General features: G+C 44.0%; 1 protein-coding gene across 1 annotated transcript in view; it reads right to left on the bottom strand.

Annotated features, from left to right (window-relative positions):
• The window catches only part of LOC115190204 (A disintegrin and metalloproteinase with thrombospondin motifs 3-like), a 125,609-nt gene extending 118,156 nt beyond the window's left edge, over positions 1–7,453 (bottom strand). Inside the window, 2 exon segments of the mRNA XM_029748701.1 lie at positions 5,460–5,905; positions 6,834–7,453. Coding sequence (XP_029604561.1) covers positions 5,460–5,905; positions 6,834–6,924 — 537 coding nt within the window. The 5' untranslated portion in view covers positions 6,925–7,453.
• Between the last annotated feature and the right edge of the window lie 12,352 nt (positions 7,454–19,805).

Here is a 19,805-nt window from a genome sequence, read left to right as displayed (position 1 = left end):
TAGGGGTGTTTTGGATTATTGTTTCTTTGCTTGGGTCCAGCTCAGCCCCTTTTCCCACACCCCCATTACTGTGTGTTTAAAGAAATAAACCTTAAAGAGTTTGACGGTAGATTTAAGTTGTCTGTGGTTTTTGTTCTCACTGTTACTTGTCACTATTATAATTTGCAGGAGTTATGTTACGGGTCTCGTCTCCATCCCCCCTAGACTGCAGGGCCAAAAGGAATTCGTAACACTTGCCCATTCACCCTGTGAATGGCACACACACTTAAAAATCCTTATTTAAACTACCCTTCATCTACACTGATTGAAGTGGATTTTTTATTTTTATTTATTTAACTATGCAAGTCAGTTAAGAACAAATTCTTATTTACAATGACGGCCTTGGAACAGATTTTTGTCAGCTCTGAGATTCGATCTAGCAACCTTTTGGTTACTGACCCAACGCTCTAACCACTAAGCTACCTGCCGTTCCAATTTAACAAGTGACATCAGTAAGCTTAGCTTTCCCTTGGATTCACCTAGTCATTCTATGTCATGGAAAGAGCAGGTGTTCTTAATGTTTTGTCCACTCAGTGTATAGCGACCAATATGTTTGAAACATCAAATCTCAATTAAAATCGTAATCAAAATCTCAATAACCACAATAACATGTTCATAAAAATGTATCAATACTGTCCCTTAAGTCTGAGAATGTTTGTGAATTTGGTTAATCAAAATGTAACTCTTCCAGATCAATATTGTTCAGAAAAGTAATGGTTTGTTTTCTTCAGTCCATGGAGAAATGCAGTCTGTTTGAGAGCACCAACATAATGTTTAACCAGAAACTACAGTCAGAGAAACAACAACATTCAGACCTTTTAGGCTACGGGACTGATTCCCTCTCTCAGAGTACACAGAACAGAACAGCATTGTCCTCATATGGTTGGTTTGTCATTTACAATGAACAAACAGATCTGGGACCCGGCTGATAGTACAGTACAGTATACAGTACTAGGATGTGTGTGTGTGTGTGTGTGCAAGCATGTCTGTAATTACCTCAGAGTGAGAAATCAATGTCTCTTTAATGAATGATCTCATTGTTCCTATGCTGAACAGTGGTACTCTATTCTTCTGCCCCTGTCAGTGGAGTGGAGGGGGGGGGGGGTGTTGACAGAAATAAATGCAATGTAATGGGGTAATGTAGGGTACCAATATGGTTTATATTAGACACACACACACACACACACACACACACACACACACACACCGCACAAATACACATAAAACAACATAGACAAAGAGGCAACCAGAGTTCAACAGGGTTAGACAGGTTAGGAGAACCAGGTGGTCCAGAGTTCAACAGGGTTAGACAGGTTAGGAGAACCAGGTGGTTCAGAGTTCAACAGGGTTAGACAGGTTAGGAGAACCAGGTGGTTCAGAGTTCAACAGGGTTAGACAGGTTAGGAGAACCAGGTGGATCAGAGTTCAACAGGGTTAGACAGGTTAGGAGAACCAGGTGGATCAGAGTTCAACAGGGTTAGACAGGTTAGGAGAACCAGGTGGTTCAGAGTTCAACAGGGTTAGACAGGTTAGGAGAACCTGTAACATTTTCTGAATGACATCCCTAGGGGAAGCCAGGAAGTTCCCCCTAGGTACAGATCTAGGATCAGCTTCCCTTATCCTAACCGTAAAGGTGCACTATGCAGGAATTGCTCCGCCATTTCCTGGTTGCTAAAATTCGAATAGTTCGGCTGATTTCAGTTAATTTCACAAAACAAGTAAGTATAGTGTGGAGAATCATTGTACCATCGAAACCGCTGTGAAATGTATTTTCCATTTTAGCTGTTTGAAGCTGTTGTACAAAACTGAAAGTAAAAGACGAAAAAAAATAAACTTATGAACAGGAAGCATAGAAATAGCATACATAGAACAGATCTACCGCTTCTTAGACTTGCTTTCAATGAGAATGACATATCTATAACTCACAGTTCTATGTGAATTTGGTTGGTCGTCCAAGCAAAAGCCCTTAACTGGGGAAAATGTAAAACTGACCCAAGAACAGCGCCTAGGGGCAACTTCACCCTATACATTTTAGTAATTTAGCAGACGATCTTACACATTTTCTTACTTTTTCCTACTATAGGTGAAAACGTTTGTGACAGTGCAGTAACAGAGCAGTGACAGAGCAGTGACAGTGCAGTGACAGTGCAGTGACAGTGCAGTGACAGAGCAGTGACAGTGCCGTGACAGTGCAGTGACAGTGCTGTAACATGAGCTCCTTGCATAAGTGTTGGAAAAAGAGAAAGTAATGACTGGGCAGCTTAACAGAAAACTATTCCCTCAACAGAGAAAGTAATGTCTGGACAGCTTAACAGAAAACTATTCCCTCAACAGAGAAAGTAATGTCTGGACAGCTTAACAGAAAACTATTCCCTCAACAGAGAAAGTAATGTCTGGACAGCTTAACAGAAAACTATTCCCTCAACAGAGAAAGTAATGACTGGACAGCTTAACAGAAAACTATTCCCTGGAAGCAGCAGTGTAGGGCTGTAGGCTAAGTAGAGGCTACTGTATACTGAGTTCTCTATAGTTAACAGGGCTCCATAGCAAAGCAATGGACAAGCATCATGTCTCCCTGCTGTTTGCTTCAACTTCTTGTTATTAATTCAAGTTATTGTGTCCAGTGGATAATGCTACATTGTAAACCCCGTTGTGCTGTCATTACTCTAAACTTTCGAGGAAACCCGTTGCACTTAAAAGGGATACTTTGGGACTCACAGAAACCATTTTTATGTCGCTGCATCCAGTATATAAAAGGAAGTTAGAAAGAGTTTCAGAAAGCCAATGCTAACTGGCGTTTACACAATGACTGGAAGTTTATCTCTAGTTAGCAACCTCCTTCAAACTGCACACAGAGACATAAAACTTGTTTATCCACGAGTTCAATTGACTGGGGAATTAGATAAATGACCTTGTTGCCAAAATTCCAATGTATCCCTTTAATATATATCATTCCAGTTACTTAAAGGGATTTTGTAGTCATTACATTTTTTACATTTTAGTCATTTAGCAGACGCTCTTATCCAGAGCGACTTACAGTAGTGAATGCATACATTTCATCCATTTAAAAAGATAAATTCCGTACTGGTCCCCCGTGGGAAACGAACCCACAACCCTGGCGTTGCAAACACCATGCTCTACCAACTGAGCCACATGGGACCTATCCTTACACAAACGGATAGAGTCACTGTTTCAGCCCTGTGGCCTTCACTAAGTGAGTTCCTAGGTGAATGTTGTCATTATAATAAAATGTTTATTTGACAATGTATTACATATCTTATAAGGCCTTATTTTGAGGCCTAACTTTACCCTCACTCAGTGGCCTAAAACTCATGGTTTACAGGCCACATGAGGCCTGCAAGTAGGGTTGCAAAATTCTGGTAACTTTCCCAAAAATTCTGGTTGAAGGATTTTCAGGAATCTTCCAACCAGTATTTCTGGAAAACCTGTGAAATGTAGCAGAATTTTGCAATCCTACCTGCATGTCACATTATGCTGGCTTGCAAAGTGATGTGTAATTCCTATTGGAATCCAGCCAGAGTTAGGATATCCAATCGCTGATTTTTATTCACCCGCAACCTGCATTCATAGTGACTGCCAGGGCTAGGAACAGTGTGAGGAGAATACCTAAGCCATTTAAACAGTGTACAGCTGCCTGGTCCCAGATCTGTTTGTGCTGTCTTGCCAACTCATATGGTTAGATTACAGTGTACAGCTGCCTGGTCCCAGATCTGTTTGTGTTGTCTTGCCAACTCATATGGTTAGATTACAGTGTACAGCTGCCTGGTCCCAGATCTGTTTGTGTTGTCTTGCCAACTCATATGGTTAGATTACAGTGTACAGCTGCCTGGTCCCAGATCTGTTTGTGCTGTCTTGCCAACTCATATGGTTAGATTACAGTGTACAGCTGCCTGGTCCCAGATCTGTTTGTGCTGTCTTGCCAACTCATATGGTTAGATTACAGTGTACAGCTGCCTGGTCCCAGATCTGTTTGTGCTGTCTTGCCAACTCATATGGTTAGATTACAGTGTACAGCTGCCTGGTCCCAGATCTGTTTGTGCTGTCTTGCCAACTCATATGGTTAGATTACAGTAGCCTGGTCCCAGATCTGTTTGTGCTGTCTTGCCAACTCATATGGTTAGATTACAGTGTACAGCTGCCTGGTCCCAGATCTGTTTGTGCTGTCTTGCCAACTCATATGGTTAGATTACAGTGTACAGCAGCCTGGTCCCAGATCTGTTTGTGCTGTCTTGCCAACTCATATGGTTAGATTACAGTGTACAGCTGCCTGGTCCCAGATCTGTTTGTGCTGTCTTACCAACTCATATGGTTAGATTACAGTAGCCTGGTCCCAGATCTGTCTGTGCTGTCTTACCAACTCATATGGTTAGATTACAGTGTACAGCAGCCTGGTCCCAGATCTGTTTGTGCTGTCTTGCCAACTCATATGGTTAGATTACAGTGTACAGCAGCCTGGTCCCAGATCTGTTTGTGCTGTCTTGCCAACTCATATGGTTAGATTACAGTGTACAGCTGCCTGGTCCCAGATCTGTTTGTGCTGTCTTGCCAACTCATATGGTTAGATTACAGTGTACAGCTGCCTGGTCCCAGATCTGTTTGTGCTGTCTTGCCAACTCATATGGTTAGATTACAGTGTACAGCTGCCTGGTCCCAGATCTGTTTGTGCTGTCTTGCCAACTCATATGGTTAGATTACAGTGTACAGCTGCCTGGTCCCAGATCTGTTTGTGCTGTCTTGCCAACTCATATGGTTAGATTACAGTGTACAGCTGCCTGGTCCCAGATCTGTTTGTGCTGTCTTACCAACTCATATGGTTAGATTACAGTGTACAGCTGCCTGGTCCCAGATCTGTTTGTGCTGTCTTGCCAACTCATATGGTTAGATTACAGTGTACAGCTGCCTGGTCCCAGATCTGTTTGTGCTGTCTTGCCAACTCATATGGTTAGATTACAGTGTACAGCTGCCTGGTCCCAGATCTGTTTGTGCTGTCTTGCCAACTCATATGGTTAGATTACAGTGTACAGCTGCCTGGTCCCAGATCTGTTTGTGCTGTCTTGCCAACTCATATGGTTAGATTACAGTGTACAGCTGCCTGGTCCCAGATCTGTTTGTGCTGTCTTACCAACTCATATGGTTAGATTACAGTGTACAGCTGCCTGGTCCCAGATCTGTTTGTGCTGTCTTGCCAACTCATACGGTTGAATTGTAATTTCCAATCCACAAACAGATCTGAGATCTGGCTGATAGTACAGTATACAGTACTAGCGTGTGTGTGTGTGTGTGTGTGTGTGTGTGTGTGTGTGTGTGTGTGTGTGTGTGTGTGTGTGTGTGTGCGCTAACTCATTTGCACCATTGTATTGTATGGAATTCAGGGAGGGTGGGTTTGGTTATTGACTTACCAGTCCATCACAGTTGCTTATGGCAACAGTAGCCTCTGGCATGTCTGATACATCTCCAGTGAAAACACAGTCCCCGTGGAGACGCTCCTTAGCCTTTTCCTCGAAGTCCTCCTGCCATTCCACAAATGCCCCCGGAGCCACCAGCCTCCTGTTTGCTTTGAGGCGAAGGTGCAACTCTTTCCCAAACACAGTGACGTTGAAAAACAGGTGTTGTCCTGTGCCAGAGGTGATAGAGGGAGTCTCGGGGGCGCTACGGACCACGCGCCTCTTTCCCGGACCAGGGGATGAGGAAGCACCAACACCACCACCTGCATCAGCACCTTCACTTTCTCCCGTTGCAGCTGAGGCCCAGGCTCCTGAGACCACGTGGGAGATATAGCGGCCCTGGGAGTCTGTGCTGAACGGCACGATAAGACCATATTCACTTAACTTTCCAGAGAGATGTTCTGATGAGACAAATAGTCAAGAATAACATCAGAGAAACACAGACAACTGGACAGTTCTAATATAAACTCTTAGAAAAAAAGGGTCTCAAAAGGGTTCTTAGGCTGTCCCCATAGGATAACCCTTTTTGGATCCATATGGAACTCTTTTGGGTTCCAGATAGAACTCTTTTGGGTTCCAGGTAGAACTATTTTGGGTTCCAGGTAGAATCCTCTGTGGAAACGGTTTTTACATGGAACACAAAAGGGTTCTACCTGGAACCAAAACGGGTTCTTCAAAGGGTTATCTTATGGGGACAGCCAAAGACCGTTTTAGGTTCTAGACAGCACATTTCTTTCTCAGGGAGTAGGAACCTATGCACAGAAACATATGGGAAGTTGGAGGATTGGGAACTTATGGGAATTTATGGGAACTTGGTGAAAGGCACAGAAAATAATATAGGATACTTTAATTTATACTGACTTGCCTAGTTAATTAAAGGTTAAATAAATAAATAAAACAATTATGATTATACTCTGTGTGGATAAGAGTAATGCATGCTAGTTAACAAATGGTTAATGAATATGGAAGAGGATATTTTTATTGTTTTTTGAACCTTTATTTAAAGATGATATTGAACTTCTGAACAGTGGAGACATGGGATAATGTGTCTCTAGTCTAGTTTGGTCTATGGGTTATGAGCCAGCCAGTTGCATCACGGTTAGGTTTGGCTAAACCCTTTCTGGTACAACTAAATTATTGGACTAGTTAGTGGCATTTCTGGACACGTTCATCAATAAGACGTCAGTCTCTATCAAACCCAGGGGGTTATATAACTTCAAATACAGTATGCCATACGTGTTATAGCCCTCTGCTCAAAATCCACAGTAGGCTACCTCAAAGTTGAATACCAAAAAGTTGAGAAAAAAGTGTAAAATCATAAGAACTTACCATGTGATTTCACAGTATGTTTGTGATCTAAAAAGATCAAGCTGAGAGAACAGCACATCAATAAATATATACAATCCAAAGCGAAAGCCATTGTGGAATTACGAGCTGCCACTTCACTTCAGTCCACTCTAACGGGAGTTGACGTTTCCTTTCTATTGTAAACGTTGTAGTAGGCAACCGCTGTTCCCTCTCCTGCTCCGCTCCTCTCCTGCTCCGCTCCTGCTCCAGTCCTGAACGCCGCACAGTTTAGGAGAAAGAAAAAAAACTTCTCAATCTCTAACTTCTTCAGCGAAGCCGCCGTCGAGCATTCTTCTGAACGTTACCGCAAACGCAAACCAAACTGACGGGGGAATTCACAAGTTGTTCCAATCTTTCGGCTTCCGTTGAACTGCGCGTGAAGCTGCACAGCCCCATCCATTTAGAAAAGGGAAAAACCGGGGGTGCTGCTGATGACGACAGCTGCCTGCCCGGCTAATCGGAGAGTTCAGGGAGGTACAGATAAACTAACTCACAGCCGGAGCCTGGAACTGTTTAGATGCCTTGTGGTTGTTTAGAAAAAGAGAGGTAGGCCTGCACCTTCATATGTACAGTCATTGGCCTACAACATACTAATTCGTATCAAATTCAACCCCAACCTCAGAAGTGAAAAAGCATTCCTGCACACAAACATCTGCGGCGCAGTCTGCACCATTACGCACGGATGGGGAGGCGTTAGTACAAAAATTGAAGTCGGACTTCTCTAACTCCACGAAACTTTTAAGCCACCGAGTTTTTAGGGTAAACGCATTCTGTCCACTGGTCTGAGAGAGATACTCTGACACACAGGGAGAGAACAAGTCGTGGCGAATTGTTTAGTTTGTGAAACACGTCTTGGAATTTACCTTCAGTACGTAACTGTCTGCGGGCATGGATCTAACCACCCGGACTATTCTTAAAATAAAAAATAATACAGTATGTCTTCTGTTCAAATAAACGTTTTTACTGCATGATTTTATAAAAGTCATGGAAAAGTAATGATTCATACATTTACCTAAAGGCTACCGTCTACAAGTTCCATCATCAGTAGGCTACGTTAACGTGTGAATATTATTAATGGGTAAGAATTGTATGTAATATCCTTGAAATGCTTCTGAATATATTTACAGTAGCACAGCCTACTGATCGAAGTGGCGAGGAGTTTACCCATCACTTATCTCCAGCCGAGACTGAACTCGTTTCCGATGTAAATAGAACATAAAAATGGCTGTTTTCTCTTGAAAAGAGTCGAATAATGATTTCACCAAAATGATTGATTGCTAGATTCTATGATATAAATCTAGATTTGAGTTGATCAGATCATTTCCCCATTGCTGCGCCATACATCTTGGTGATGGGATGTGTCTATTCTACACAGCTAGGCTATTATCTGTACTACTGTTGACCAATGTGTTTAGACAAATATATATAAATAAAACACATTTACATTTAAGTCATTTAGCAGACGCTCTTATCCAGAGCGACACATTTCATAAGTCAACAATATCATGAAAGGGGATATTATATAAACCTGCAGATGTCACTAAATGTATATGACATTCATTCCACTTGTAGTAAAAAAGACTAAATGAATTCCTCCAGTCATTGAAAGGGTTTTTAAAGTATGAAATGTGAAATGACTTGCCGTTTCCACCAGTGGAATGGAAGGCTGCAGGCTGCGGGCTAAGACTCCTGGATGGCTGTTTTTATGACCGCCCACCTCGACCCTCACAGGTACTCAACCCAAACCACAGTAGTGAATCATAGAATGACTCCACACAAAATCACTACCCATGGAGCTCAGAGTCTACCTGAAAGGAAAGGCTTTAAAGGGTCCTTCAGAGACAAGATACAACGGACCTAAACTAAATGTAACTATGTCTAGACTCAACCTTATTTTACCCATCTTCAATTCTAAACAAGTTCCCTCCCTGAGAGGAAACTGCCTGCCTGTCTCTCTGTCTGTCTGCCTGTCTGACTGCCTGCCTGCCTGTCTCTCTGTCTGTCTGACTGCCTGCTTGCCTGTCTGTATGTCTGTGCCTGTCTGGTTTTCTGTCAGTCTGTCTGTCTGGTTTTCTGTCAGTCTGTCTGTCTGTCTGTCTGTCTCTCTGTCTGTCCGTCTGTCTGTCTGTCTGTCTGTCTGTCTGTCTGTCTGTCTGTCTGTCTGTCTGTCTGTCTGTCTGTCTGTCTGTCTGTCTGTCTGTCTGAATGCCTCCACACCCTGTCAGTCTTCAGGATAATTGTCTACATGTTTCTAGGATGGACAGTCAATGTGGAGCAGGTGTGTTTTTTATGCCTTGGTTCATCTATGATGGTACATGCACAGTCATCACTATAGACTAGTAGAGAGGGTTGATGGTATATGCACAGTCATCACTATAGACTAGTAGAGAGGGTTGATGGTATATGCACAGTCATCACTATAGACTAGTAGAGAGGGTTGATGGTATATATACAATCATCACTATAGACTAGTAGAGAGGGTTGATGGTATATATACAGTCATCACTATAGACTAGTAGAGAGGGTTGATGGTATATATACAGTCATCACTATAGACTAGTAGAGAGGGTTGATGGTATATATACAGTCATCACTATAGACTAGCAGAGAGGGTTGATGGTATATATACAGTCATCACTATAGACTAGTAGAGAGGGTTGATGGTATATATACAGTCATCACTATAGACTAGTAGAGGGGGTTGATGGTATATATACAGTCATCACTATAGACTAGTAGAGAGGGTTGATGGTATATATACAGTCATCACTATAGACTAGTAGAGAGAGAGTTGATGGTATATATACAGTCATCACTATAGACTAGTAGAGAGGGTTGATGGTATATATACAGTCATCACTATAGACTAGTAGAGAGGGTTGATGGTATATATAAAGTCATCACTTTAGACTAGTAGAGAGGATTGATGGTATATGCACAGTCATCACTATAGACTAGTAGAGAGGGTTGATGGTATATATACAGTCATCACTATAGACTAGTAGAGAGGGTTGATGGTATATATACAGTCATCACTATAGACTAGTAGAGAGGGTTGATGGTATATACAGTCATCACTATAGACTAGTAGAGAGGGTTGATGGTATATATACAGTCATCACTATAGACTAGTAGAGAGGGTTGATGGTATATATACAGTCATAACTATAGACTAGTAGAGAGGGTTGATGGTATATATACAGTCATCACTATAGACTAGTAGAGAGGGTTGATGGTATACAGTCATCACTATAGACTAGTAGAGAGGGTTGATGGTCATCACTATAGACTAGTAGAGAGGGTTGATGGTATATATACAGTCATCACTATGGACTAGTAGAGAGGGTTGATGGTCATCACTATAGACTAGGAGAGAGGGTTGATGGTATATATACAGTCATCACTATAGACTAGTAGAGAGGGTTGATGGTATATATACAGTCATCACTATAGACTAGTATAGAGGGTTGATGGTATATACACAGTCATCACTATAGACTAGTAGAGAGGGTTGATGGTATATATACAGTCATCACTATAGACTAGTAGAGAGGGTTGATGGTATATATACAGTCATCACTATAGACTAGTAGAGAGGCTTGATGGTATATATACAGTCATCACTATAGACTAGTAGAGAGGGCTGATGGTTATCACTATAGACTAGTGGAGAGGGTTGATGGTATATACACAGTCATCACTATAGACTAGTAGAGAGGGTTGATGGTATATATACAGTCATCACTATAGACTAGTAGAGAGGGTTGATGGTATATATACAGTCATCACTATAGACTAGTAGAGAGGGTTGATGGTATATATACAGTCATCACTATAGACTAGTAGAGAGGGTTGATGGTTTATATACAGTCATCACTATAGACTAGTAGAGAGGGTTGATGGTATATATACAGTCATCACTATAGACTAGTAGAGAGGGTTGATGGTATATATACAGTCATCACTATAGACTAGTAGAGAGGGTTGATGGTATATATACAGTCATCACTGTAGACTAGTAGAGAGGGTTGATGGTATATGCACAATCATCACTATAGACTAGTAGAGAGGGTTGATGGTTATCACTATAGACTAGTAGAGAGGGTTGATGGTATATACACAGTCATCACTATAGACTAGTATAGAGGGTTGATGGTATATACACAGTCATCACTATAGACTAGTAGAGAGGGTTGATGGTATATATACAGTCATCACTATAGACTAGTAGAGAGGGTTGATGGTATATATACAGTCATCACTATAGACTAGTAGAGAGGGTTGATGGTATATATACAGTCATCACTATAGACTAGTAGAGAGGGCTGATGGTTATCACTATAGACTAGTGGAGAGGGTTGATGGTATATATACAGTCATCACTATAGACTAGTAGAGAGTGTTGATGGTATATATACAGTCATCACTATAGACTAGTAGAGAGGGTTGATGGTATATATACAGTCATCACTATAGACTAGTAGAGAGGGTTGATGGTATATATACAGTCATCACTATAGACTAGTAGAGAGGGTTGATGGTATATATACAGTCATCACTATAGACTAGTAGAGAGGGTTGATGGTATATATACAGTCATCACTATAGACTAGTAGAGAGGGTTGATGGTATATACAGTCATCACTATAGACTAGTAGAGAGGGTTGATGGTATATGCACAATCATCACTATAGACTAGTAGAGAGGGTTGATGGTTATCACTATAGACTAGTAGAGAGGGTTGATGGTATATACACAGTCATCACTATAGACTAGTAGAGAGGGTTGATGGTATATATACAGTCATCACTATAGACTAGTAGAGAGGGTTGATGGTCATCACTATAGACTAGTAGAGAGGGTTGATGGTATATATACAGTCATCACTATAGACTAGTAGAGAGGGTTGATGGTATATATACAGTCATCACTATAGACTAGTAGAGAGGGTTGATGGTTTATATACAGTCATCACTATAGACTAGTAGAGAGGGTTGATGGTATATATACAGTCATCACTATAGACTAGTAGAGAGGGTTGATGGTATATATACAGTCATCACTATAGACTAGTAGAGAGGGTTGATGGTATATATACAGTCATCACTATAGACTAGTAGAGAGGGTTGATGGTATATATACAGTCATCACTATAGACTAGTAGAGAGGGTTGATGGTATATATACAGTCATCACTATAGACTAGTAGAGAGGGTTGATGGTATATATACAGTCATCACTATAGACTAGTAGAGAGGGTTGATGGTATATGCACAATCATCACTATAGACTAGTAGAGAGGGTTGATGGTTATCACTATAGACTAGTAGAGAGGGTTGATGGTATATACACAGTCATCACTATAGACTAGTATAGAGGGTTGATGGTATATACACAGTCATCACTATAGACTAGTAGAGAGGGTTGATGGTATATATACAGTCATCACTATAGACTAGTAGAGAGGGTTGATGGTATATATACAGTCATCACTATAGACTAGTAGAGAGGGTTGATGGTATATATACAGTCATCACTATAGACTAGTAGAGAGGGCTGATGGTTATCACTATAGACTAGTTGAGAGGGTTGATGGTATATATACAGTCATCACTATAGACTAGTAGAGAGTGTTGATGGTATATATACAGTCATCACTATAGACTAGTAGAGAGGGTTGATGGTATATATACAGTCATCACTATAGACTAGTAGAGAGGGTTGATGGTATATATACAGTCATCACTATAGACTAGTAGAGAGGGTTGATGGTATATATACAGTCATCACTATAGACTAGTAGAGAGGGTTGATGGTATATATACAGTCATCACTATAGACTAGTAGAGAGGGTTGATGGTATATGCACAATCATCACTATAGACTAGTAGAGAGGGGTTGATGGTTATCACTATAGACTAGTAGAGAGGGTTGATGGTATATACACAGTCATCACTATAGACTAGTAGAGAGGGTTGATGGTATATATACAGTCATCACTATAGACTAGTAGAGAGGGTTGATGGTATATATACAGTCATCACTATAGACTAGTAGAGAGGGTTGATGGTATATATACAGTCATCACTATAGACTAGTAGAGAGGGTTGATGGTATATATACAGTCATCACTATAGACTAGTAGAGAGGGTTGATGGTATATATACAGTCATCACTATAGACTAGTAGAGAGGGTTGATGGTATATGCACAATCATCACTATAGACTAGTAGAGAGGGTTGATGGTTATCACTATAGACTAGTAGAGAGGGTTGATGGTATATACACAGTCATCACTATAGACTAGTAGAGAGGGTTGATGGTATATATACAGTCATCACTATAGACTAGTAGAGAGGGTTGATGGTCATCACTATAGACTAGTAGAGAGGGTTGATGGTATATATACAGTCATCACTATAGACTAGTAGAGAGGGTTGATGGTATATATACAGTCATCACTATAGACTAGTAGAGAGGGTTGATGGTATATATACAGTCATCACTATAGACTAGTAGAGAGGGTTGATGGTATATATACAGTCATCACTATAGACTAGTAGAGAGGGTTGATGTATATATACAGTCATCACTATAGACTAGTAGAGAGGGTTGATGGTATATATACAGTCATCACTATAGACTAGTAGAGAGGGTTGATGGTCATCACTATAGACTAGTAGAGAGGGTTGATGGTATATATACAGTCATCACTATAGACTAGTAGAGAGAGTTGATGGGATATATATACAGTCATCACTATAGACTAGTAGAGAGGGTTGATGGTATATATACAGTCATCGCTATAGACTAGTAGAGAGGGTTGATGGTATATATACAGTCATCACTATAGACTAGTAGAGAGGGTTGATGGTCATCACTATAGACTAGTAGAGAGGGTTGATGGTATATATACAGTCATCACTATAGACTAGTAGAGGGAGTTGATTGTGATCCAAGGTTGCATCCCAAATGGCATCATATTCCCGATGTAAGGCCCATAGTGCTCTGGTCTAAAGTAGTGCACTACATCGGGAATAGTGTGCCATTTGGGACGCACCCCTAAAACCTCAGCATTAATAAGCAATGGAAACTAACCGCAGCATTAAGAGATGGAAACCATTAACTGTCTTGAAGAAGTTTGGATGTTTTTTTTGTCTTCAGTTCGTAGCATTGAGTACCTGAGGGTGTTTTTCAGTGTGTCCAGAAATCCACAATGACATTCCACAATATGCTGAGTATTCAGTTCAAAAGCCTGAGGCTAGGTCCCAAATGGAACCATGTTCCCTTTATAGTGCAGAGAGCCTCATGGGCCTTGGTCAAAAGTAATGCACTCTATAGTGAATAGGGTGCCTTTTGGGTCTCACATGGTTTATTCTAAGTAGAGGCTTTAGAATTCATTCTATGGTATAATTAATTCTAATCCAACTGTCTCTTTTTTTACGTTGTCTCTGTAAAATAAATGTTCCTTAATTGTATAATAGTTTGCTGAAGGCTGGGAGGATTAGGGTTGTTAGAAGTATAGCTTATGCTAACTTATATAGTTGGTTGCTGCACTGATGAGAGCGAGAGAGTGAGAGAGAGAGAGGGGGGGGTTGGTTGCTGCACTGATGAGACAGTGAGAGAGAGAGAGAGAGAGAGAGAGAGAGAGAGAGAGAGAGAGAGAGAGAGAGAGGGGGGGGGTGGTTGCTGCACTGATGTGAGAGAGAGGGTTGGTTGCTGCACTGATGAGAGAGAGAGAGAGAGAGGGGGGGGTTGGTTGCTGCACTGATGAGACAGTGAGAGAGAGAGAGAGAGGGGGGGTTGGTTGCTGCACTGATGAGACAGTGAGAGAGAGAGAGAGAGAGGGTTGGTTGCTGCACTGATCAGAGAGAGAGGGTTGGTTGCTGCACTGATGAGACAGAGAGAGAGAGAGAGAGAGAGAGAGAGAGAGAGAGAGAGAGAGAGAGAGAGAGAGAGAGAGAGAGAGAGGGTTGGTTGCTGCACTGATCAGAGAGAGAGGGTTGGTTGCTGCACTGATGAGACAGAGAGAGAGAGAGAGAGAGAGAGAGAGAGGGTTGGTTGCTGCACTGATCAGAGAGAGAGGGTTGGTTGCTGCACTGATCAGAGAGAGAGGGTTGGTTGCTGCACTGATGAGACAGAGAGAGAGAGAGAGAGAGAGAGAGAGGGTTGGTTGCTGCACTGATCAGAGAGAGAGGGTTGGTTGCTGCACTGATGAGAGAGAGAGGGTTGGTTGCTGCACTGATGAGAGAGAGAGGGTTGGTTGCTGCACTGATGAGAGAGAGAGAGAGAGGGTTGGCTGCTGCACTGATGAGAGAGAGAGGGTTGGTTGCTGCACTGATGAGAGTGAGAGAGAGAGAGGGTTGGTTGCTGCACTGATGAGAGTGAGAGAGAGAGAGGGTTGGTTGCTGCACTGATGAGCGAGCGAGAGGGAGAGAGAGGGGGTTGGTTGCTGCACTGATGAGAGAGAGAGAGAGAGAGAGAGGGTTGGTTGCTGCACTGATGAGAGACAGTGAGAGGGTTGGTTGGTTGCTGCACTGATGAAGTCACTCCTTTCTCAAATAAAAATACAACTTTAAAAAGATTGGTTGCCTCCCAAATAGTACCCTTTTCCCCATAATATAGTGTACTACTTTTCAACAGAACTCTTTGGGCCCTGGTCAAAGGTTCACTCTTAGAACAAAGGGTTTCAAAGGAGTTCTTTGGCTGTTCCCATAGGAGAACCCTTTGAAGGTCCCGGTAGAACTTTTGGGGGTTCCATGTAGAACCCTCTGTGGAAAGGATTCTACACAGAACCCAAAATGGTTCTACCTGGAATGGAAAAGGTTCTACCTGGAACCAAAAGGGGTTCTTCAAAGGGTTATTCTATGGGGACAGCCGAAGAACGCTTTTAGATTCTGGATACACCTTCTGAGTGTAGTGTACTAGTGGAGGAAGGACTAGTGGAGGAAGGACTAGTGGAGGAAGGACTAGTGGAGGAAGGACTAGTGGAGGAAGGACTAATGGAGGAAAGGACTAGTGGAGGAAAGGACTAGTGGAGGAAGGACTAGTGGAGGAAAGGACTAGTGGAGGAAGGACTAGTGGAGGAAGGACTAGTGGAGGAAGGACTAGTGGAGGAAGGACTAGTGGAGGTAGAGGAAGGACTAGTGGAGGAAGGACTAGTGGAGGAAGGACTAGTGGAGGAAAGGACTAGTGGAGGAAGGACTAGTGGAGGAAGGACTAATGGAGGAAGGACTAGTGGAGGAAGGACTAGTGGAGGAAGGACTAGTGGAGGAAGGACTAGTGGAGGAAAGGACTAGTGGAGGAAGGACTAGTGGAGGAAGGACTAGTGGAGGAAGGACTAGTGGAGGTAGAGGAAGGACTAGTGGAGGAAAGGACTAGTGGAGGAAGGACTAGTGGAGGAAAGGACTAGTGGAGGAAGGACTAGTGGAGGAAGGACTAGTGGAGGAAGGACTAGTGGAGGAAGGACTAATGGAGGAAGGACTAATGGAGGAAAGGACTAGTGGAGGAAGGACTAGTGGAGGAAAGGACTAATGGAGGAAAGACTAGTGGAGGAAGGACTAGTGGAGGAAAGGACTAATGGAGGAAAGGACTAGTGGAGGAAGGACTAGTGGAGGAAGGACTAGTGGAGGAAGGACTAGTGGAGGAAGGACTAATGGAGGAAGGACTAGTGGAGGAAGGACTAGTGGAGGAAAGACTAGTGGAGGTAGAGGAAGGACTAGTGGAGGAAAGGACTAATGGAGGAAAGACTAGTGGAGGAAAGGACTAGTGGAGGAAGGACTAGTGGAGGAAGGACTAGTGAAGGAAGGACTAGTGGAAGAAGGACTAGTGGAGGAAGGACTAGTGGAGGAAGGACTAGTGGAGGAAAGGACTAGTGGAGGAAGGACTAGTGGAGGAGAGGACTAGTGGAGGAAGGACTAGTGGAGGTGGAGGACTAGTGGAGGAAGGACTAGTGGAGGAAAGACTAGTGGAGGAAGGACTAGTGGAGGTGGAGGACTAGTGGAGGAAAGGACTAGTGGAGGAAGGACTAGTGGAGGAAAGACTAGTGGAGGAAGGACTAGTGGAGGAAAGACTAGTGGAGGAAAGACTAGTGGAGGAAAGACTAGTGGAGGAAAGACTAGTGGAGGAAAGACTAGTGGAGGAAAGACTAGTGGAGGATGGACTAGTGGAGGAAGGACTAGTGGAGGAAAGACTAGTGGAGGAAAGACTAGTGGAGGTAGAGGAAGGACTAGTGGAGGGAAAGGACTAGTGGAGGAAGGACTAGTGGAGGAAGGACTAGTGGAGGAAAGACTAGTGGAGGAAAGACTAGTGGAGGTAGAGGAAGGACTAGTGGAGGAAAGGACTAGTGGAGGAAGGACTAGTGGAGGAAGGACTAGTGGAGGAAGGACTAGTGGAGGAGGACTAGTGGAGGAAAGGACTAGTGGAGGAAGGACTAGTGAGGGAAGGACTAGTGGATGGAAAGACTAGGGTGGAGGAATAGACTAGTGGAGGTAGAGGAAGGACTAGTGGAGGAAAGGACTAGTGGAGGAAGGACTAGGTGGGAAGGACTAGTGGGAGTGAAGGACTAGTGGAGGAAGGACTAGTGGAGGAAGGCTAGTGGAAGAAGGACCTAGTGGAGGAAGGTACTAGTGGAGGAAGGACTAGTGGAGGAAAGGACTAGTGGAGGAAGACGAGTTGGAGAGGAAGGGACTAAGTGGAGGAAGGACTAGTGGAGGTGGAGGACTAGTGGAGGTGGAGGACTAGTGGAGGAAGGACTAGTGGAGGAAGGACTAGTGGAGGAAAGACTAGTGGAGGAAGGACTAGTGGAGGAAGGACTAGTGGAGGTGGAGGACTAGTGGAGGAAGGACTAGTGGAGGAAGGACTAGTGGAGGAAGGACTAGTGGAGGTGGAGGACTAGTGGAGGAAGGACTAGTGGAGGAAGGACTAGTGGAGGAAGGACTAGTGGAGGTGGAGGAAGGACTAGTGGAGGAAGGACTAATAAGGGAAGGACTAGTGGAGGAAGGACTAGTGGAGGAAAGGACTAGTGGAGGAAAGGACTAGTGGAGGAAGGACTAGTGGAGGAAGGACTAGTGGAGGAAGGACTAGTGGAGGAAGGACTAGTGGAGGAAAGGACTAATAAGGAAGGACTAGTGGAGGAAGGACTAGTGGAGGAAGGACTAGTGGAGGAAAGGACTAGTGGAGGAAGGACTAGTGGAGGAAGGACTAGTGGAGGAAGGACTAGTGGAGGAAGGACTAGTGGAGGTGGAGGACTAGTGGAGGAAGGACTAGTGGAGGAAGGACTAGTGGAGGAAGGACTAGTGGAGGAAGGAGGAAGGACTAGTGGAGGTGGAGGAAAGGACTAGTGAAGGAAAGGACTAGTGGAGGAAGGACTAGTAAGGAAGGACTAGTGGAGGAAGGACTAGTGAAGGAAAGGACTAGTGGAGGAAAGGACTAGTGGAGGAAGGACTAGTAAGGAAGGACTAGTGGAGGAAGGACTAGTGGAGGAAGGACTAGTGGAGGAAGGACTAGTGGAGGAAGGAGGAAGGACTAGTGGAGGTGGAGGAAAGGACTAGTGAAGGAAAGGACTAGTGGAGGAAGGACTAGTAAGGAAGGACTAGTGGAGGAAGGACTAGTGAAGGAAAGGACTAGTGGAGGAAGGACTAGTGGAGGAAGGACTAGTAAGGAAGGACTAGTGGAGGAAGGACTAGTGGAGGAAGGACTAGTGGAGGAAGGACTAATGGAGGAAGGACTAGTGGAGGTGGAGGACTAGTGGAGGAAGGACTAGTGGAGGAAGGACTAGTGGAGGTGGAGGACTAGTGGAGGTGGAGGAAGGACTAGTGGAGGAAGGACTAGTGGAGGTGGAGGACTAGTGGAGGTGGAGGACTAGTGGAGGAAGGACTAGTGGAGGAAGGACTAGTGGAGGTGGAGGACTAGTGGAGGTGGAGGAAGGACTAGTGGAGGAAGGACTAGTGGAGGTGGAGGACTAGTGGAGGTGGAGGACTAGTGGAGGAAGGACTAGTGGAGGAAGGACTAGTGGAGGTGGAGGACTAGTGGAGGTGGAGGACTAGTGGAGGAAGGACTAGTGGAGGAAGGACTAGTGGAGGTGGAGGACTAGTGGAGGTGGAGGAAGGACTAGTGGAGGAAGGACTAGTGGAGGTGGAGGACTAGTGGAGGAAGGACTAGTGGAGGAAGGCAGGGTGCTTTGAATTCCTCTGTGTGTGCTGTAATAGCCATGCCAGCGTGCCCAGAATATGTTTCTATTCATCTCTCCAATGCATGGAGATGCAAAGCAGCTGCTAGCTAGACTGACTGCAGACCAGTTTGAGTGAAGAGAGGGGGAGAGAGGGGAGAGAGAGGGGGTAGAGAGAGAGGGGAGGAGGGAAGACAGAAAGAGGGGTACGGAGTAAGAGAGAGAGGGGGTAGAGAGAAAGAGGGGGGAGGGACGACAGAAAGCGGGGTAAGGGATAAGAGAGAGAATGGGTAGAGAGAAAGAGGGGGGAGGGGAGGGAAGACAGAAAGAGGGGTAAGGAGTAAGAGAGAGGGGGAGTACGAGAGACAGAGAGAGGCAGAGGAAGAGAGAGACAGAGAGAGAGACAAAAGAGGTAGAGAGAGAGAGAGGGAGAGGCAGAGAGAGAGCGAGAGAGAGGGAGAGGCAGAGAGAGAGAGTGAGAGGCAGAGAGAGAGGCAGAGAGAGAGGCAGAGAGAGAGGCAGAGAGAGAGAGCGAGAGAGAGAGGGGGGAGAGAGAGAAAGAGAGGGAGAGGCAGAGAGGGAGAGGCAGAGAGAGAAAGTGAGAGGGGGAGAGAGGGAGAGGCAGAGAGAGAGGCAGAGAGAGAGAGCGAGAGAGAAAGGGGGAGAGAGAGAGAGAGAGCGAGAGAGAGAGGGGGAGAGAGAGAGCGAGAGAGAGAGAGGGGGAGAGAGAGAGAGAGAGACAGAGAGAGCGACAGAGAGAGAGACAAAAGAGGTAGAGAGAGAGAA

Source organism: Salmo trutta, unplaced genomic scaffold, assembly GCF_901001165.1.
Source record: "Salmo trutta unplaced genomic scaffold, fSalTru1.1, whole genome shotgun sequence".
NCBI classification, from domain to species: domain Eukaryota; kingdom Metazoa; phylum Chordata; class Actinopteri; order Salmoniformes; family Salmonidae; genus Salmo; species Salmo trutta.
Note: the sequence above shows the minus strand (reverse complement) of the source record. Positions and strands in the feature narration are given on the sequence as shown.